This window comes from Panulirus ornatus, chromosome 16 (genome assembly GCF_036320965.1).
Source record: "Panulirus ornatus isolate Po-2019 chromosome 16, ASM3632096v1, whole genome shotgun sequence".
Classification (NCBI taxonomy): Eukaryota; Metazoa; Arthropoda; class Malacostraca; order Decapoda; family Palinuridae; genus Panulirus; species Panulirus ornatus.
Genome location: NC_092239.1, coordinates 34,538,806 through 34,558,992, shown reverse-complemented (window position 1 = coordinate 34,558,992; position 20,187 = coordinate 34,538,806). Strand labels below are relative to the sequence as shown.

At 46.3% G+C, this 20,187-nt stretch overlaps 1 protein-coding gene across 2 annotated transcripts in view; it reads left to right on the top strand.

Moving 5' to 3' along the window:
- LOC139754238 (uncharacterized) overlaps window positions 1–20,187 on the top strand; it is an 88,339-nt gene that overhangs the window by 55,109 nt on the left and 13,043 nt on the right. For both annotated transcript variants that reach the window (XM_071671552.1, XM_071671553.1), the window contains 2 exons: window positions 10,042–10,221; window positions 14,888–15,330. In XM_071671552.1, the coding sequence (XP_071527653.1) occupies window positions 10,045–10,221; window positions 14,888–15,330 (620 nt within the window). In that variant the 5' untranslated portion in view covers window positions 10,042–10,044. The remainder of the gene's footprint in view (window positions 1–10,041; window positions 10,222–14,887; window positions 15,331–20,187) is intronic.

Sequence of the window (20,187 nt, the reverse complement as noted above, 5' to 3'; positions counted from 1 at the left end):
TGCTGGGTAAGTTTAGTCCAAAGCTTAGATTACAGGGGCAGTTGGGTCGACAGGAGGCACAGATAGAGCAAGAGAAGATGGAATAGATGTTGAGGAAGTGGAGGAATGTGGTGCCTCGTCGTCAGCGTTTGAGCACGTTTAGTTATCTGTTGAAGAAAGAGAAAATGTTGATAAAAAGGAGGGAAGAGTGTAGGGGATAGGACAGAACCCAGAGGAACACCATCGTTGAATAGAACAAGCGGGAGAGGTTCTTCCATCGGTGATCAGTAAAGAGGTGAAGCGGCCAGAAAGGAAGCTAGAGAGGAGAGAAGTGATGAGAAGGAAGCTTTGGAGAACAAGAGACTAGTACCCCATCCTGTCGTAAGGTTTCAGTGTACCAGGGGGCCACAACACAGGATTCTCCACAGCCTCAGAGAGATGATGACCAGACATTCGTAAGAAAGGAAAGGATATTGTCGATGGATGATCAGAAAGAGAGAGAGAGAGAGAGAGAGAGAGAGAGAGAGAGAGAGAGAGAGAGAGAGAGAGAGAGAGAGAGAGAGAGAGAGAGAGAGAGAGAAGGCTGTGGGATTCAAAGAGCTTCAGGAAATGGGAACTTGAGGAGAGATTCGAAGATTTTGGGCGAGTGGAAGTTAAAGTTGGATGCATTAGAACAACCCATCCGTCTTCACGTGAGGAGGGTAGTCCTTCCCTGGGCGGCTGCTGGCTACAACCTACTGAAACATGGAGGATGTGAGATGGTTCTGCAGGTGCATTTCATGCTGTCGTTTGATGGCCTGTGTTCACTGGTGTGTAGGACTGTGGAGGGAGAGACCCGTGGGGTTGGGTGGAGGGAGATTGCACTAGGGGAGGGGTTCCTGGTGTGTGGACACTTTACAGCATGGAGAAAAGTATGATGGAGTGGTTATTAAGTGTACTTAAAAAAAAGAGTAACAGTTTTCTTGCTTCTTACGGGGAAAAAAGGCAGTTTATTTTATATACTGACATAGCCTGGTCCTCCCGTATATATATATATATATATATATATATATATATATATATATATATATATATATATATATATATATATATATATATATATACATACATATATATATATATGTCATTATCATACCTTCACATAACAAGTGTTATAATTTGAATAACATAAGTTGCTGAACACTTGCATGACATGAGAATTATGGGTCTGATTTCAATGAGAAGAGAGCCTGCTTGAAAGCCAGTTCTCAGCTTAGATTAAAACACTTGAGCAGCGTTACTGGCTTAACTCTCTACTGATAACAGTGGTTTAGATTCTTGCATGGCAACAAAGATTTCTTTTTCCATGATGGGCGTAGGGGAGTGTTTCACACAGGAAACACTTGCATTTGTGGCTGGTAAAACCCTTGCTTTGCAGTTAGACCTTGCGTTACAATTGTTAAACCCTTGCATTGTAGTTAAACCCTGCATTACAGTTGTTAAACCCTTGCATTACAATTGTTAAACCCTCGCATTGCAGTTGTTAAACCCTTGCATTGTAGTTAAACCCTTGCATTACAGTTGTTAAACCTTTGCATTACAGTTTTTAAACCCTTGCATTGTAGTTAAACCCTTGCATTACAGTTGTTAAACCCTTGCATTGTAGTTAAACCCTGGCATTACAGTTGTTAAACCCTTGCATTACAGTTGTTAACCCTTGCATTACAGTTGTTAAACCCTTGCTCAGGGGGTCTTACCGTCGTGCTCACGGGTCGTACCGTCGTGCTCAGGAGCTGTACCGTCGTGCTCAGGGGTGTCGCACCGTCGTGCTCAGGTGGCCGTACCGTCGTGCTCAGGGGGCCGTACCGTCGTGCTCAGGAGCTGTACCGTCGTGCTCAGGAGCTGTACCGTCGTGCTCAGGTGTCGTACCGTCGTGCTCAGGAGCTGTACCGTCGTGCTCAGGTGTCGTACCGTCGTGCTCAGGTGTCGTACCGTCGTGCTTTGGGTGCCGTACCGTCGTGCTCAGGGGGTCGTACCATCGTGCTCCAAGGATGTCGCTTCTGCTCAAGGGTTTAGCCAGTTAACATGCATGACTGTCGAAGCTGTGTGCATGAGCCCAGCTGCCAACAGACACCTGCATGGCAACAAAATTATTTGCCCCTGGTGCCGTGGAAGTGCCTGGGAACAGTTTGCATGACGATAGCTGAACTGCATGTCAGGAGTAACACCAGCCTTGCATGACACCTGTAGGTGTACCACTTGCATGACTCCAGTTGGCAACAGACCCTTGCATGGCAACAAGGCAGCAATAACCACTGTGGGAATACCTGTGTGAACGACTTGCATGACAAGAGGAGCCACCTTGCATGACAGGAGGAGTAGTCTTGCATGACAGCTATTGTTGTACCACTTGCATATCTGCATGATTAGCCTCAGAAATGACCCCCTTCCCCCCATGATGAGGTGGTGATTTGCATGGCGCTAGTAGGTCAACACTTGCATGATAATTGGCGAACCATCTGCATGACAGAAGTGAATTACCTCATACATGACAGCTGTTGATAGCTCATATATGCACAGGATACATGTATGTCTGTGTGGGATGTAACCTGTGACCTGTCCTTGACGGAATGGGCCATTGTAGCCAAGGGTCACGCCATCGTGTTCAAGGGTTTTAACTTGACGCTAATGGGTCGTATACAGGTCGTGTTCAAGGATCGTATACCGTCGTGTTCAAGGGCCGTATACCGTCGTGTTCATGGGCCGTATACCGTCGTGTTCAAGGGTCGTATACAGGACGTGTTCAAGGGTCGTATACCGTTGTGTTCAAGGGCCGTATACCGTTGTGTTCAAGGGTCGTATACCGTCGTGCTCAAGGGTCGTATACCGTCGTGTTCAAGGGACATATACCGTCGTGCTCAAGGGTCGTATACCTTCGTGCTCAAGGGTCTTATACCGTCATGCTCAAGGGTCGTATACCGTTGTGCTCAAGGGTCGTATGCCGTCGTGTTCAAGGGTCGTATACCGTCGTGTTCAAGGGTCGGGTATCGTCGTCCTTATGAATCTTATACCGTTATGTTCAAGGGTCGTATACCGTCGAACACCGTCGTGTTCAAAGGTCGTATACCGTTGTGTTCAAGGGATGAAACATTCACTTTATCACCTAATTGTCATAGTTCCATTTTAGATTTCGTCTCAGAAATGGATTTTTTTTTTTTACTGCAATTGGAAAAATCCAGTCGTCTTATAGAAAACCGAAAATGGTCAGGCATAGAAAACGCAGATCGGTTATAGGCATGACTAAAACAAATAAAACAAAAAAATTATCCATGTAAGAAAAAAAAAAAAAAAGATTGAGCCCCATAGTGGATCCAAGCACCCAAAACAGTGATCCAACCTTACCTGAATTATGGCGTGTAAAAATGCAGGCAAAAACAGTTAAACTTAACCAGACCCCAACCAGACACCCACAGCACAAGTACACCAACATAATCCTTGATTAAATGTAGCATTAACGTTCTTGTGAGAGCCCGTAAGATAAATAAGGAAAGGAAGAGGATCTCACTGGCGGCCATGGAAGAGAAAAATATTGCCGAGTTGAGAAAAATTGTCTGGTTGTAATGACAGAGGCGAGGGTCTCCGAGCTCTCATGCAATATCTGAATTAAAGGGCACCACCAAGGCCACCATGGTCTAATTTAGTGGGATTTGAAGAAGAGACAGGATTCTTGAAGCCCGGACTCTCGGGTGATTCCTATCTCCATGCGCGCGCAATTTCGCTCTTATAGTCATGGGAATTAGATGGATTTGAGGGTTGCGTTTTATAGAGGTTTTCGCAGGGGGATACTATTTTATATTTTCCACCTTTAATTGCTAAGCTGATTTTATAGTTAATATTCGATGATAGCCATAGATTTCACTGTAGGAGAATTAGACGGAAAACATTAAACAATAGACGTGAAAACTGAACGATAGGCAGTGAGGGAAGGTTTTGATAATGTACCTTGACCCGGCAAGTCCAGCCGTGGTGGCCTGCTGCCCGGGGGCGGTTTTGGTTCCTGTAGCTGTGCCGCCCGTCAGTCACCCACTGGTCACTTATAAAACTATTTTCAGGCCATGTAAAAGTAATTTCCGCAAGTAACTTTTGGTATAAGAGGCACGGTATGAATAAATTATAGTCGTAAAATATCCAGCAGACACAGTCAAGCTCCGCTCAAGAGATAAAACAAGAAACCGACAACAGTTTCTTTCATAGCCAGACCCCGTCACTCCTGTCAGTTCTTTAGAGTCGTGATCTGAACCAAGATTCCCTAACTTCTCTTCACATTAAAAGTCGTATTCCACTTTCGCGACGGATTTTCTAAAAGCGAACGTTTCGCCGTTCATATTTAAGGGCACGGGTGAGTAGTGAGTCATAAGATTAAGTCGCCAGTCGGCGGGAGAGTAAGTGACATGAAACCAAGGCCGGAGTCAAGAGCGAGACATCGGACATGACTGACATTGCTACCCGACTCGCTGAATATAATGACGCGTGCCATACCACGCATGCTTTTATATTTGTCATTTATCTATTGTTTAACCATTATGGAACGGATTGATGGCTCCCATTATATTTTAAAAGGTACAGTAAAATAAATCATTGCAGACGGATAATCTCAAACCGCCTGTTAATTAGAAGCTTTTAAGCTGTAACGAGAAGAAAATAATGCTCTGGAGAATCTGGAATCTGGATGGTTGCAAGTAAGAACTAGACTTGATATCATCACCAGATTTCTTGCTGTAAACTTTATTACCTCTGGCCAAGACTTGCTCTCTCGTGTCACTGGTCTCCGCTGTCGGCTCCTTACACTCCTCACACCAGCTTCTTAAACGCTATCATTTCCTGCAGAGGGGTTGCATGTGTGCATGTAATTCCTGTAGCAGGTTTTAATAGAATAATTCGTTTGACCGTCATTCGCCAGAAGCCATTGTAAGTCACTAACCTCATTTTTGTTTTTTTTTTTTCCTTCTCTTGAGAACGAGTTGGTACTAGTCCTATAATGTATTCTGTAAACCGCTGCGCCATTGCCGCTGCTCTGGTCCTCTTGCCAGATAATGTTTGGCTTCTGTTTTTCTTCGTGTTTGCAGACATACATCATGCTCATGCATTTTTTTATTATATATATATATATATATATATATATATATATATATATATATATATATATATATATATGTGTGTGTGTGTGTGTGTGTATTATACACACACACACATGAACATAGTGCATATGAGCGCCCACTTTCATAGAACATACAAATACTTAGGTTGATAGATGGACAGATTGATAGATATATGAAACAGCGACATGTTTAAAAGAAAAAAAGGTTATTGCTGTCGTGGAGATCCTTACGTATTTCAGTTCTGCTTGAGAAGGGTGTATTTAATCCTCATAAGAAAATATGAATTAGTCTAGCAGGAGTTGCATCTCGGAAAAAGATGACTGCTTTTTTTATCGAACTTTTCTGACGAGTCTCTATTGCAACTCATGTTCTTATGAAAGGGAAACCAGCAAACCTAAACTGAGATCGGTACAAATGAACTTCCTCCTGATAAGTAACGAAATGCGAAGGACAAAAGTAAAATACAGTAGTGGACAGAGGGATATAACAGCCCAACCAACTAACCTTACCTAACCAAACCCCACCCCGGCCCCCCTAGCCAGCCAGACCCAACTGGTGGGCCAGCCAAAACACGTACCTGTAATTTACCTTGTGATGGGAGGGATACTTACGGAGGCTTCCATGAGTTCTTGCATCGCCTGATTCCCCAGCTCATGTGATGTTAGAAATTCCCGGCAACGCTGAGGATCAAGAGGTAACCGGAGGGAATTAAAACATGGACACTCAGTAGCCATCTTGAAAATCCCCTGGGCGTCATTTGAAGCCGCGCTTGTGGAAAAGGAGTCCCAGTTGAAATTTTTACATAATTTACATTTGCGGGTTTTTTTTTTCTACATGAATAGTATATGGAACTGTAAAAACCCCTGCTGTATTATAGGGATGCTTCTAAAAAACTTAGTGTGTGTAAGACTTGTGCATGTTGTGCTTTCAGAAATAATAGTCTTTCGCAGGTAAAAAGAATATATATATATATATATATATATATATATATATATATATATATATATATATATATATATATATATATCCTTCAGGAAAGATCAATGGAACAAAATCTTTTCACGGGTATAGCTTTCCCAGACCAGTAGTGCTGCACCTCATATTTTCCCAGGTGAAAAAAAGGGAAAAAATCTTTCATACACCAGAATATTGTAGTCGTCTCAGGATTACAACTTTTCGTCCACCAGAATATTGTAGTCGTCTGAATATTTCAACTTTTCGTCCACCAGAATATTGTAGTGGTCTGAATATTTTAACTTTTCGTCCATAGCACAGGAGTCGAGTAGACGTGCCAAGCGGCGGGAAAACTGAATGTTGAACTACATGACCGCGAGATTGTTTGGCTTCGTTTGAATGTGTTCATATGACGGTAACCGCCACGGTAAAACTAGCATTAGCGGCCACTTCCATATAACGACAAGTGTACAATAAACACCAGGCTTATATTGGATCCTGCGCATGTTCGATTATTTTTGTATTCAGGGCATCACCTGTCAGTTGCAACCAGTTTTTGTTCGAGGGGTGGTGGTGGCGGGGGGAGAGGTGAGCTGCTCTGTACAGCGTTGCTTTGCATTATCCAGAGTGATCGTATAATCGGCATTTTTTTAATATATTTATTTATTTATTTATTTTAAACTTGTGAAGCTCGTATACATGGCTACCTTTTGTTAGGGTTGTGTAAGTTAGGCTAGGAGGTTATGTGATGGGAGGTTTACCCTAGTTAGGGGGATAGGGGCTAGGTCATCTTAGCCCCGGGAGTGTGTGTTCACTAGGTAGGTTAGGTTAAGGCGGCTTGGGTTAGAGGAGTGTCGCTTAGATAGGTTAGGTTAAGAGGAGGATCCCTTTTGCCAAGTCAAGTTAGGGAGGCTGAAGTTAGTGATGGGTCGTTCTTTCTAAGTTAGGGTGTCTTGGTTCATGATATTGTTTTAGGTATGGATAGTTAGTTTTGCCAGGTTAGGAAAGTTACGTTCTAGCTCAGGTACAGTGGCTAAGGGGATGTGTGTGTTTGGGCGAGGTTTAGGTATAATGCACTGGGCTATCATGCGTTTAGGATAGCCTATACTGCGCTGGGCCATTTATACTTTAAGTTAGGATAAGTGAAGTCGCAATTCCAAGTAGGATATATTCAATTGAGGTAAGTTTTCAGAGGCCCAGACAGACAAGTCTGTAGGATTTTAGATTTGTGCTTTTGACATGTGTCTGACCCATTTGGTAGCGATCGTGGCACAAGGGATATTTTAGCCCACATTCTCCATTTGAAGTGGAAAATGTTGAATTCTTGAACAAGCAAATTGATGCTTGAGAACGACGTTACGACCCTATCAGGAGGATGGCACGACCTTTGGGTCTAAAAATCACCCAGTGGTAGTACCGTCGTGCTCGAGGGTCGTCCCGTCTTTACTCAAGGAAGTGAAGTAGTTCAAATGGTCGAAAAGAAAATGGTATATAGTTTCTCTTTAACGTTTCAAAGACTTTTTTTTTTTGAGGTTTTGAAATGAAGACACGAACTTACTTAAGTCATCAAAATCCCTGTTTGATGTATATATATTTTTTTCTTTTGTTTTTCGAGGTGAAATGCTTTTGTTATGAATGTGTTTGGCCATAGATCTTTTCAGGATATGTACCAACGTGTATGTGTGTGTGTGTGTGTGTTTGTGTGTGTGTGTGTGTCACCACCCCCCCACACACACACCCATCCTCGTCACCATCAGCACCATTATCTCATGTATCCTATTATCTTGACCGGGAGCGCCACTATCATCATGCGTTCATCTGTCATCATCATTTTCCTGGGCCTGGGCGGCTGCTGTCATCATCATCGTAATATCCTGCATTATTATCGTCCGTTTCCTGTACCGGTGTAAAATGGCGGGCGGGAGGGCCCCCCCCCCCCCTCCCCTTTCATTCTTTCCCTTTCCACTCGTGCAGGATGGAGTAGCGCCATTCCGCTCTTTTAAGTATAATTGAGAAATACGAGTCGACTGCATGATGTGGAAAAGTAGGGGGAGGAGGAGGAGGAGGAGGAGTGGAGGGATGGTGGTGGTAATGGGTGGGATTGAATAGTTAATGGGAGGAGTTGGTGGACTCCTACCTTCCTATAGGGGGTGAGGGAGAGAGAGAGAGAGAAAGGGGGGTTTATATAGCAGCGGATCAGGATGATATTTGCGCACATACTATGTTCTAATCATCGACTGGACGGTATGTTGTGTTGGTGGGGTGGTATATCGGTACGTCAGTATATTCTAGTTTAATGTATGAGATATTTTGCAAGTGAATATATGCAAATGAACTTTGTATTTTTTTTCCCCATATGTTAGTGATGTATGATTGACCTCAGCACGACTGTACGACCCACAGACACGACAGGGAGACCCTTGAGCACGGCGTCGCTCCCTTGAAACCACGACTCTACGACCCTTGAACACGGCGGTGTGATGACCTTTGACCTGAGGCAAATAGGAGGCCAGTTCACCCCGGGGATCGCACAGACGCGCTAAAGAGGTTGACATCAGAAACCACCCCCCCCCCCCCCCGAAAAAAATGATAAAATGAGATAGAATAAAATAAAAATAGATGAATGATAGATAAATAGATAAATAACTTTTGTAATGATTTAAGATGGGGACCTAGATCCATTGATACCGAAAGTAAGAAAAAAAATTTGATAGTCATGGAAATGTTGATAAATTGATTTACGTTTGAGTGGTACTTGAAACCATCAATAAACATTTATCATTTCTTTGCACCTGCGAGGTCTTGAGCAGACATGTAAATGTAACAGCTGAGAGAACTCGTGTACGATAGGTGCTCCACGAGTGGCGGGCGTGACTGTGGGTTGGCGTCGTTTCTGTAGCAGGGATCGGTAGTCTCCTTGGAATGGTTTATAGTACCGCCGGCACTTCATTGGCCAACGCCGATCACGTCATTAGCAAGACTCGATGATATGTTTTGTTGTCGATTCACGTGACCGGGGCATATCCTTCCTCGACGTGATTGGCCAGCGAGGCCAGGCCAGGCGCCTCCGTAGTTTGGGAGGTTGTGACATCACGCCACTGGCAACCGAAGCCGTGAATGGGGGGGGACGGAGCAGCCCGTCCTACGGACCTCCCCCCCCCCCCCTCACTAGGAGCCACCGCCGGTTTGACTTTGGGTGAAGAACCTGACCCTGCGGTGACTTTCCTCCTGCTGCGGCAGTCTTCAGCCGCCGGCGGCGGGAGTCGTCGTCGTCATCCTCTCCCCCGGCCATCGGGGCTACAATAAACAACCCTCCCTCTACGCCATGACAGACAGACGCGTCACACTCCCAGCCGCTGCGCGGGGGTGTTGGCGAACGAAGTTATCACAACAGTTTTGTTCTCTTGACCTGCGGGCCATTGGCGTTGCCTTATATAGGGTACGGACGCCGAATATGTACATGTTATACGTTCACTAATTTGATTTTATTGAAAGCCTAATTGTATTTGTGTTTGTGCGTGCGTGTGAAATTATTGTTTGTGTTGCAAGGGGGCGAGTGTAGTACACTCGTGTTGCCCCGTCTCTAAGCCTTGTATATGTTACATAGCCTTACTCTGAAGTGTACACACACACACACACACACACACACACACACACACACCAGCCTAAGCTAGGTACCCCTTTTACTGATCAGCCCCAAGGGGAGGATGAACAGTTGAGATTGGCTGTGGGCCGACTGCCGCACCTAGGATTCTAAACCTGGGCGGGCCCGTGGGTGAATTATGGTCAGCAACGCTAACCACAGCACCACAGAAGCCCAAGTGTGTGTGAGAGAGAGAGAGAGAGAGAGAGAGAGAGAGAGAGAGAGAGAGAGAGAGAGAGAGAGAGACTTTAGCCAGTGGTTTCCTGGCTCCACAATGACAGTCCACTTCACAGGGTCCTGACCTTTGACCTCTTCCTCCTCCCGCAGGTCATGTCTGGCGGGTCAGGCAGTGTTCCGGGGGTCCCTCCCGGGCCCTCGGTCTTCTCCTCCTTCGTAGGGGCTGGCGTGAGTGCCCCCATGTACCCCGGGGGCCCGCACCACGCGCCCCAGGGGCCACACTACACCCAGCACCCGCGCCTGCACCCACAGCTCTCCGTCCTGCACCAGGTTAGTACTGCCACCCTGTTGGTGTAAGCAGGTTGCATGGGAGGGCTAACAAGGCCCTTGTAATGGTTGTTTGTGGTGATGGTTTGGGACTAGTGGTCGTCCCGGGGTCGTAAGGAACTAGCGGTCGTCCTAGGGTCGAACGGAACTGATGGTCGTCCTAGGGTCGCTCGACGGAAATGGTGGTCGTCCTAGAGTCGCACGGAAATGGTGGTCGTCCTTGAGAGCTGGTGGTCGAATAGCCATTCCACCTTACCTGGAAGTGAAATTGAACGTCAGTTTATGTATTTCTATCTCTGTAATTTTTTGTGAAATTAAAACCTCAGACGAGTGAGGCATTGGTCCGGTCAGTTTTGGAAAGTATTAATTTTCTTCTTTGCACGAGCATCGTAGACTCCATCCTGTCTCCCTTGAATAAAAGCGGTAAGTGGTTGTCTCTTGAGTAAAAGCGGTAAGTGGTTTTGTCTCTTTATTTCAAGTAGGTCTTCCATGATTTACGCTGCCGAGATTTATTCAGAATCTTGAAATCTTGTACCAAGTCGAAACATTCGCCTCTCTCTCTCTCTCTCTCTCTCTCTCTCTCTCTCTCTCTCTCTCTCTCTCTCTCTCTCTCTCTCTCTCTCTCTCTCTCTCTCTCTCCTCTGGCAGTCTCTGCCTCTCAGGAGAAAAGAGATTTTTATCATCTTCATCTTTCATGCTATGGTCGGTTTCTCAAGAGCTGAAATTAGTGTTGTCGCCCCCCCCCCTTTTTTTGTACGTGTTCTTTTTATCTCGTTCTTTTCACATTTAGGAGAACAGAACTGAACAGTGAGATATAACATGTGATCTTTCCGATTTTCCTATACAGTTTTGTGGGGGTGTTTCTGGCAAAGGTTCGTCGCTGTAAGAAGCAGCTTTCTGTGAACTTTGATGCTGTCTGTTCAGTCTGAATTAGGCTAAACATTGGCTTAGTGTAATTCAAGACTGTTACTGGTAATGACTTCCGAGATTCTTGTACTCATTTTCTTTTACAGACTTGATTCCCGAGCATTTTGGTTTTCATTATAATTTCCCAAAGTGAATAACTTCACGCATGTCCGCGTTTGATTTGATATTCCATTATTCTGGCCACAGTCGAAGATCTCTTTTGGATTTTATTTTACAGTCTTGCTCATTTAAAGGTCTTAAGTCTCCAGTTGTGCGTGTACAAATTTTGACCTTTTAGCTTCGGGAACCCCCTTTCTTAGGCTCTTTTATGTTATTGATTGATAGGAAGGGGCAAAGGCCAGGTCCCTGTGGCACCCCACTTGTCACGTGGAACCAGTCGTGGGTTTTACTGTTTAAACGTCCACACGTTAGTTTCTGTTTCGCTAATTCATGTACATACTTCGCCTCATTTACTATGTGATTATATTTTCTGCAGCTGTCTCGTGGGTGGTATTTTTGTCAAAAGGTTGTTTTTTTTTAGTCGTAATAGCTGTATGACATCAGAGGGTTCCGTGGAGCTCCAGTTGTTATATATGACATTAAGGTTAGGCCCCAGAGGCAGGGCTAGCGCGTAGCGCTCACACCAGAGAGAGAGAGAGGGAGAGGTGGTGGCCACACAGGGCGAGGGAGAGAGGACGTCACATGTGTCACTTTGTGATAGTCATCTCTTCAGCCTCCCACTCCCCCCCTGATGACTTTCACACTCTGTGCACACCCGCTCCCACCACCCCGTGTGTGTGTGTGTCCGTCCCAGTAACTCCCCTGGCTCATACATTTGCTGTTGTATGTCATGGAGGGCTTGGGCGTTGGGTCGCCCCTTGTGTGGGAAGGAGGTATTTGTGGTATGCCCCAAGAGGGCCAGTATGCTCCGGGGTATGTTTGGTGATGTGCTCTCCATTTGTATATATCTCGTGCGGTATGCCATTGAAGAAGGCCCGTGTATGCTCCTACGCTTAGTTCTCAGTGGGCTTGTGGTATGTAGGGGTATGCTCCCGCATACTCTGGGGCGAGTTGACATACCCCTCCACTTGGTGTTTGGAGCCAGTGTAATCACCCTCTCTCTCTCTCTCTCTCTCTCTCTCTCTCTCTCTCTCTCTCTCTCTCTCTCTCTCTCTCTCTCTCTCTCTCTGTGTTTCTCTCTCTCTCTCTCTCTCTCTGTTTCTCTCTCTCTCTCTCTCTCTCTCTCTCTCTCTCTCTCTCTCTCTCTCTCTCTCTCTCTCTCTCTCTCTCTCTCTCTCTCTCTCTCTCTCTCTCTCTCTCTCTCTCTCTCTCCTGCAGCTGTATTAATTTCATCCCATCTTACCCCCATCACAACCCCCTACCACAACCCCTCCACCACCACCAACCACAAACCCCCGCCTCCACCTCCCGCAGCTCGTCACACACACACACACACACACACACACACACACACACACACACACACAGTCTGTCATATGGGGACTGTCTCCCATTTTCTTCTGAGCTAAAGTGTATGTCTTTGTCGTGTTTCAGAAGCTCTTGATGACACACTGATTTATTTGGTAGTTTGTAAATCTTCTGAATTCTGTACATGAGTGGTAATGTAGATTATCTTTTCAATGTTTGAAATCTAATTTAGAGGTAACGTCTACACACACACATCTGCCTAGTATCATTTTACAAGGATAAAATCGTAGGAGTTTGGGAAAATAATGAAATGAAATGAAACATTGAACATTCTTCTCACAATTCAGAGTCCTCATGCTGTACTCACAATGAACACCCTTCCTACGCGACGCGCTACATGTTACCAGGGTCGTCTCTGTGTCGCGCTGTTTGATGTGGAAGATGCATTCGTGATGCCATCTCGCATAGGGTCATTACGACCCACACGTGTAGTGTGGCTAGACGCGAGAAGGACAGATGAAAGGAGACATCATGGTCCATGACGAAGTTATCTGCTGGAGGACAGTGTATGGGAAGGACAGATAACAGGAGACCTGATGGTTCATGACGAGGTTATCTGCTTAAGGACAGTGTAGGGGAAGGACAGATAACAGGAGACCTGATGGTTCATGACGAGGTTATCTGCTTAAGGACAGTGTAGGGGAAGGACAGATAACAAGAGACTTGATGGTTCATGACGAGGTTATCTGCTGAAGGACAGTGTATGGGAAGGACAGATAACAGGAGACCTGATGGTTCATGACGAGGTTATCTGGGGGTCACGCTCTTAATTGAGGTCGAAACAAGATATTAGAGCACAGCACCTGTTGCTGGCCCCTATCCTCTATCACGCCATAGATGTTATGTGGTGTGGCCGGCCGGGGTGGGTTGAAGGTGGGGGCCTGTGTACATAAGGCCGGGAGAGGCAACCTGGCGAGCCTCTTACACACACACACACACACACAAGGTATCAGTTGATAGGCAACCACCGACCAGAGAGGTACTCCCACTTGGGTATCGGGTAGGTCAGTGACGACGAAGCAGTGACCCTCAGTGAGCCAGCTAGTAGTGACTCCAGGCTGCCCTAATTTCTTTTATTTCTGCTTCGCGCAGGTGTGGGTTGCTAGCATTAAGTCCACAGATACACACATATTGCCCATCTGACACAACACTCGACAACGTCCAGTTCGCATGACACTATTCTCAACGCTGCCAGCTCGTCCCAGTGGCAGATTCTCGCCGAAGGTAAAGAGGAGTTCAAGAGATGAAGGACAGCGAATGTAGACCTCTCGCCTCAGCACTGTACAAATAGTTAATTACACACGGGGGGGGGACGTGAGCCGATAATTCACCTTACACTGTGACTGGACAGCTATGGTGAAGCTCTGAAATAGAAAGCTGGATGCTTTCTTTCTCTCCCCCCCCCCCCTCTCTCTCTCTCTCTCTCTCTCTCTCTCTCTCTCTCTCTCTCTCTCTCTCTCTCTCTCTCTCTCTCTCTCTCTCTCTCTCTCTCTCTCTCTCTCTCTCTCTCTCTCTCTTGTTGCAGAGAGAGAGAGAAATGCACATCAGCCCCCAGTGATCACAGACGTCATCAATATAAACTTGTACTCATCAGAGAGTGAGAAAAGACACATGAATCTGGGTAAGATTAGAGAGGTGATCCTTGAGTTCCTGGCCTCAGTGGTGTGTTGGAGGATGACCTCTCTGACCCTTGTTCTGAGCCTCTGGCCTCTGTGGCGTGTTGAAGGACGACCTGTTTGACCCCTGGCCTGAGTCTCTTAAGTCTCTGCAGTGTGTTGAAGGACGACCTATGTGACCCTTGCCCTGGTGTGGTGTGTTGACCGTAACGGTGGACGCGAGTGACCGGGAGAAATTTGTGACTCTCACAACAGACGTGTTGCTGTCCAGTTTGTGATTGACTCTGTGAAACACAAGGTCAATATGCCATTAACATTACCTTTATGACTTGACCTTTGTGTTATTGGTTTTAAAGTTTTCTGTCGGACGTCTTATTAGGAAGGTATTTTCTTTTTACAATAGCTATATTTATTGTGAAATTTCTGTGTATACGTAACAATAGCATTTAGCATTCTTTCGCATAAGAAACCTCCTCTTAAACATATATTGTCATGTCTAAAATGTTGATGTATGCCAGGAGAACCGTTTCATATATGTTGACATATGCCAGTTATGTTATGTCATAGATATTGACGTATGCCAGCAGTGTCATGTGTCAGATACTGTCATGTGCCAGTAGTGTCATGCCTAACACGAGGCCTTGTTGTTGTTGTTGCAGGTCAACTCGGAAGCCGCGCCCTCAGCCTTCCACCCTGTAGTATCCAGGGGCGCCCGACGCCTCCACGATGTCTCCAGCCCTGATCGTGAGGCCCCTCGCGCCGACGACCCTGGAGGACCTCAGCTTCAGGGCGGCCCTGGCCGCAACCTTGGCGAAATCCCTGGTCATGTACTGCCCCTGGGTCACTCCATGCCGCCCCTTGGGGTCCCGGCCCTTGGGATGAACAACCCCCTCCTGCCGGGGATCTTCGACAGGAGGTTGCTCCGGGTGTCCGGCAGGGCTGCACGACCCAAGAAGCAGTTCATCTGCAAGTACTGCTCGCGACACTTCACCAAGAGCTACAACCTCCTGATCCACGAGAGGACGCACACGGACGAGCGGCCCTTCCCCTGCGACGTCTGCGGGAAGGCCTTCCGACGCCAAGACCACCTCAGAGATCACAAGTAAGTCGTACCCAGCTGATTTGTGGGTCTTTACCTTTAACTTCTTCACCTTTTCTAGTCGTGTTCGTCGTCTTCATGTTTCCAGAACTCAGTTCACGTAATTCATTATTCACAAGCCTATATTGACCACAACTGCACGACCCAAGGGCATTACGCCACAACCCCTTGAACACGACTGTAACAACCCCGTAAGCACGATGCTTACAACCCCTTTTGAGCACGGCGGCACAACCCTTGGGTTATGATGATGGCCTGGCATATAACCTGACCTTTCGGGTTATTAGCCAAGCTAGCATACCTATGGATTGTACCGTCATGTTTAAAGGCCGTGCCGTAGTTGTGGTCATAATTTGTACCGTCGTTGTGTTGGAAGGTTCGTACCGTTTTGTTTAAAAGGGGTACAACCTCCACCCCTTGCATCGCCTGGTGACTTTCAACACTTCTACCTCCTCACAGTTCTGTAGAAGTGTCTGTCATCCTTCCGCTCATCTTCATCTTCTTTTGACGTGTCTCTGACATCTGTTACGCTACCATCAGCTCCCCTGTGTGTTCTAACACCGCAGCAGCTTTTGTATCTCTCCTCTCGGCTTCTGATCCTCGTATCTCTTCTCCCATCATCCCAGCGTTTCCTGCTCCTGTATTTTGCCTGCCAGCCTCCATGTAATTACTTTTCTTCTTCATGTTTTATAATCTCTCAGCCTCTCTCCATTTTCTTCACTGGTTTGGTGTTGCTGGACTCCTCTCGCATTCGGTTGGCTACAACGCGAGAGGAAAGTGATCTTTAACGAGGCTGTATTATTGGGAGTACAGTCTCGTCCTAGAACTTCTCACTCCAGGGGAGTCCATTATTTCCCTGCTGCTGGAAGTAGCGCAGCCTTGGAGCGGCAGGAGCTCCTGGAAAGAGTAGTGTGGGCAACTCCAAGACAAAGCCGTTCTCCGAGAAGCGTCGAAAGCGATCAAAATTCTCATTTCTTCAAGTAGGGCGACCTTCAGTTTGGGTACCCCTGGGGCTCGCGCCGGTTCTTCGCCACCCGGAACAGAATACCACACACACACACACACACACACACACTGTGAGGAAGATCGCTGGAGAGAAATGATATTGTGGGGTTCGAAGTCATGAATATATGGCCGGGGTTACAAATTATCCCTTCTTCGCGTGTGAGGAAAGAGCATATTGTTGGCATTCTTAATAACATGAGGGAGGAAGCCCATCTTTGCATATCGTGAATAATTCATGAAGGACCCTTGTGGACGTATTGTCTTAAATGGTGTGATGTGTATAAGGTAGAGAGCGAAGAGGGAAGGGGGTTAGAGAGGAGTCTTTTTTTTTCAGGGGGTAGAAAGCGATAGAGAGGGTTTCACACGCCTGTAAGACGCCATCGCCCGTGAAGTTGGGGTTGATAACGTGATGGTCTTTGGAGGGGAAGGAGGGCTGTATGTACGTGGCCTAACCCATGGAGATGGTATAGACAGGTAGAGAGACAGATAGCCTGCAGTAGTAGTGGTGCGATCTATTGAAGAATATTCCTTAGGGGCTCGCAAGCTGCACTTGCTTTGAGAAACTTTCTCTTGTTATTCCCCGGCTGTTCTTCAGGGTGTCACTCAAAGCGCCACCTTGAAGAACCACTATGCATAACATTATGCATGAGATACAGAATTTCAAATAAGATTCCTGCATATCAGTATTCTGTAATGGCCCTCCATACACAGGAACGCGACCTCCCGACTTCCCAGTAATTAATTCCGCCGTATGGGGTTGTTTACAGGTTGGCGAGGCCACCTGGGTAGAAATGGGGGTGTTCAGCCCCACGGACCATACCCTTGGACGTGTCTCCCTCCTCCTCCTCCTCCTCCTCCCTCCTTCCCATACAGTCGCCTACAGTGTGAGTTTGGCCAGCTTCCTGGAGGCTCAGCTGTAGGGAGAAGTGACAGAAAGGTGATGAGAGTTAATAGATGTCTTGAGGAACATCAGTCATTCTTTGGGCACGAAGGTATACGAAACCTGAGCACGACGGAACAGACCAGTTGCGTCCGATGGCACGACCATCTCACCTGTGCATTAAGAGTGAAGTCAAAGGCCATTTCATTATACCCAAGGGTCGTACTGTCGTGTTCCTTAAGGTTAAGGATCGGGTTAAAGGCCAGGCCATTGCACCTAAGGGCCGTACTGTCGTGTCCAAGGGTCTTTCCTTCGTACTCGAGGGATTGAGCTGAGGATTAGGTCAAAGGCCAGGCCATAATACCTAAGAGTATACGCCAGGTCAAATACATCACTTTTAACCTTGTACTCGATTATCTTGCCATTTGTTTACACTTGTCATGTTTACAGAAGTTGCCGGTAATGTGATGGGTGTGTGTGTGTGTGTGTGTGTGTGTGTGTGTATACAAGATGCCAGTGGTGGGAGCCATGTACAAGTCGTCTCTGTATATTTGAACTAAGACCCCCACGTCGGAAGGGGCTGTCGTCTTTGTTAAGTCGGTATAAGACCCCCTGGTAGGGCCTTTGAGAGCGCGCTTGTATATATATACTGGTTTTTCTCTCGTGGAGACGAGATCCGAACGTTTCTTAAGGCGGATTCGAACCTGGAGGGACGGAGAGGTATTAGCAGGATTAGAGTCTATACAAAAAGAGGGTTGTTAGTCTGCACTTGTTATGCCGGCGGACGCTTCAAGGTACCGAAGGAGTCGTACCCTTTGGGTTGGTGAATAGAGAACTCAGACGGTGTTATAAGGTGAGAGGTCAGCTTTGGTAATATTTGATGTATTCAAGGACCTAAAGAAAGCCATCCCACTTTCAAGACAACAGACGGTCTCAAGCTTGTATCAGAAGTGAATGTGAAGAGACCGAAGTACAGGAAGCTACTGTGGAGGTAATTGGATTGTAGTCAATCTGAAATGCATTGTGACATCTGCGAATTCAACTTGTTTTTTTCTTCCTTCGTTGATTACGAATTATCTGTCACTCGCTGAGCTGATGTTGCTCCGTTGATGCCAACTCCTTGGTTTAAACTGTTTCGTTACGTGGTTCACACTAGTTTAGTGGTATTAGATAGCTCTCTAGCTTTCTTCTCTTAATGCTGCTCTACTATTACTACTAATCTTCTTCTTCTTCTTCTTCTTCTTCTTCTTCTTCTTCTTCTTCTTCTTCTTCTTCTTCTTCGTCTTCGTCTTCATTTTACTTTTTCACGTCATTTTTGTTTCGTGTTTATCAATCGCAGTCTCCCTTTCTCTCTTATCTTTCTCATCTGAACTTTTCCTCTTCTATCTTCCCCCTTCTTGTCATGAACGTTATCTTACTCGAAGCCAAGCTTGCTCCCCAAGAAGTTTAAAAAAAGATGTCCTAAACATATATTTGGCTGCGGGGAATTGTAATTAGAATCAACCTTTCATTTGCAATTTTTCTTTACAATGTAATTCCTTGGGTTTTTTTTCTTCATATAATGTGTTGACTTTGCTAGACAAACACGGCGCCCGGTCCATCATGATGCGGCTCATGAGGGAGGTACCTCCTGGTCCATCATGATGTGGACCGAGATGGAATCCCTCCTGGTCCATCATGATATGGACCAAGATGGAAGTAAGTACCTCCTGGTCCATCATGATATGGACCAAGATGGAAGTAAGTACCTCCTGGTCCATCATGATGTGGACCAAGGAGGAAGTACCTCCAAGTCCACCATGCTGTGGACCAAGGTGGATGGAAGTACCTCCTGGTCCATCATAAATGGACCAAGATGGGAATAAATCCCTCCTGGTCCATCATGAAACACCCAAGATTTATGTAAACAGTTCGATGCCAGCTTCTGCGAGAGGAGAGTAAGACCTCCTCTCTTGGGTAACCACCAGTCGAAGAAAAAATGAAATTAAACACCTCAAGTTCGAAGGTCATCTTCGTTCTCACGGCGCACACGACCCGTGTGAATGTCCGAGCTTGTATATCTGGGTATTTTACCCTCGTTAAGTAAATGTATGGAGCTGGCGGAGGCAGTTCAGTAATCAGTATCAAGAAACAGCTTATCCTCACGAGGAAAATGGAAGCTTCGTCATCTGCTGAGTGTGTGTGTGCGTGTGTGTGTGGAGAGAGTGACCCTCGCCTTGCGGAACTCCGCGGGGTCTTCCCCCTCTGTGACAGACGACCTAAGAGACGCCAGATGAGGTCATGACACCCTCTCTCTCTCTCTCTCTCTCTCTCTCTCTCTCTCTCTCTCTCTCTCTCTCTCTCTCTGCTCTCGCCCCTGCTGCCTGCTACTGCTGCTGCTGCTGTTGCTTAAGCTCTTCTGCCTCCCGTATCCTAGCGTCCTGTTTTGGTCTAAGTGTGTTGATGGTGAGGCATTCTCCTCGTTGGTGCTGTTGTAGTATTGCTTTTGTCTGGAGTGTTTGCGGGGATGAGAAGGGCTTCTGTTGGTGTTGCTATTGTTGAGGATTTTACATGTGTTTTTGTGAGCGCGTCTCTCTCTCTCTCTCCCTCTTTTTTTATTTTCTTTTTTTAATGTCTCGTGTTTTTGTCTCTTTTTTTTTTGAAAGATTTTATGTTTCTGTCAGTCTCTCTTTGTGTGTGTCCGTGTGTGTGTGTAATTACCTATTTGTACAACGCCGGGAGGGAGTTCTTCGTCCGTGAGGCCCACATCTCTTGTGCTATCACTTATTTGTACTGTACTGGTGGGGGAATTTTACACTCGTGGGGTCCCCCTTCGCTTGTATGTTCTTTATGATCATCCAAGTTGCTCTCACCTTCTGTATCTTGCCCACGTTTAACACTTCCTCCTTTCAGTTTGTTCCATTCATCCACCACTCGTACTGTGAAAATGTGTGTGTGTGTGTGTGTGTGTGTGTAGAGGGAGAGGGTGGTGAAGG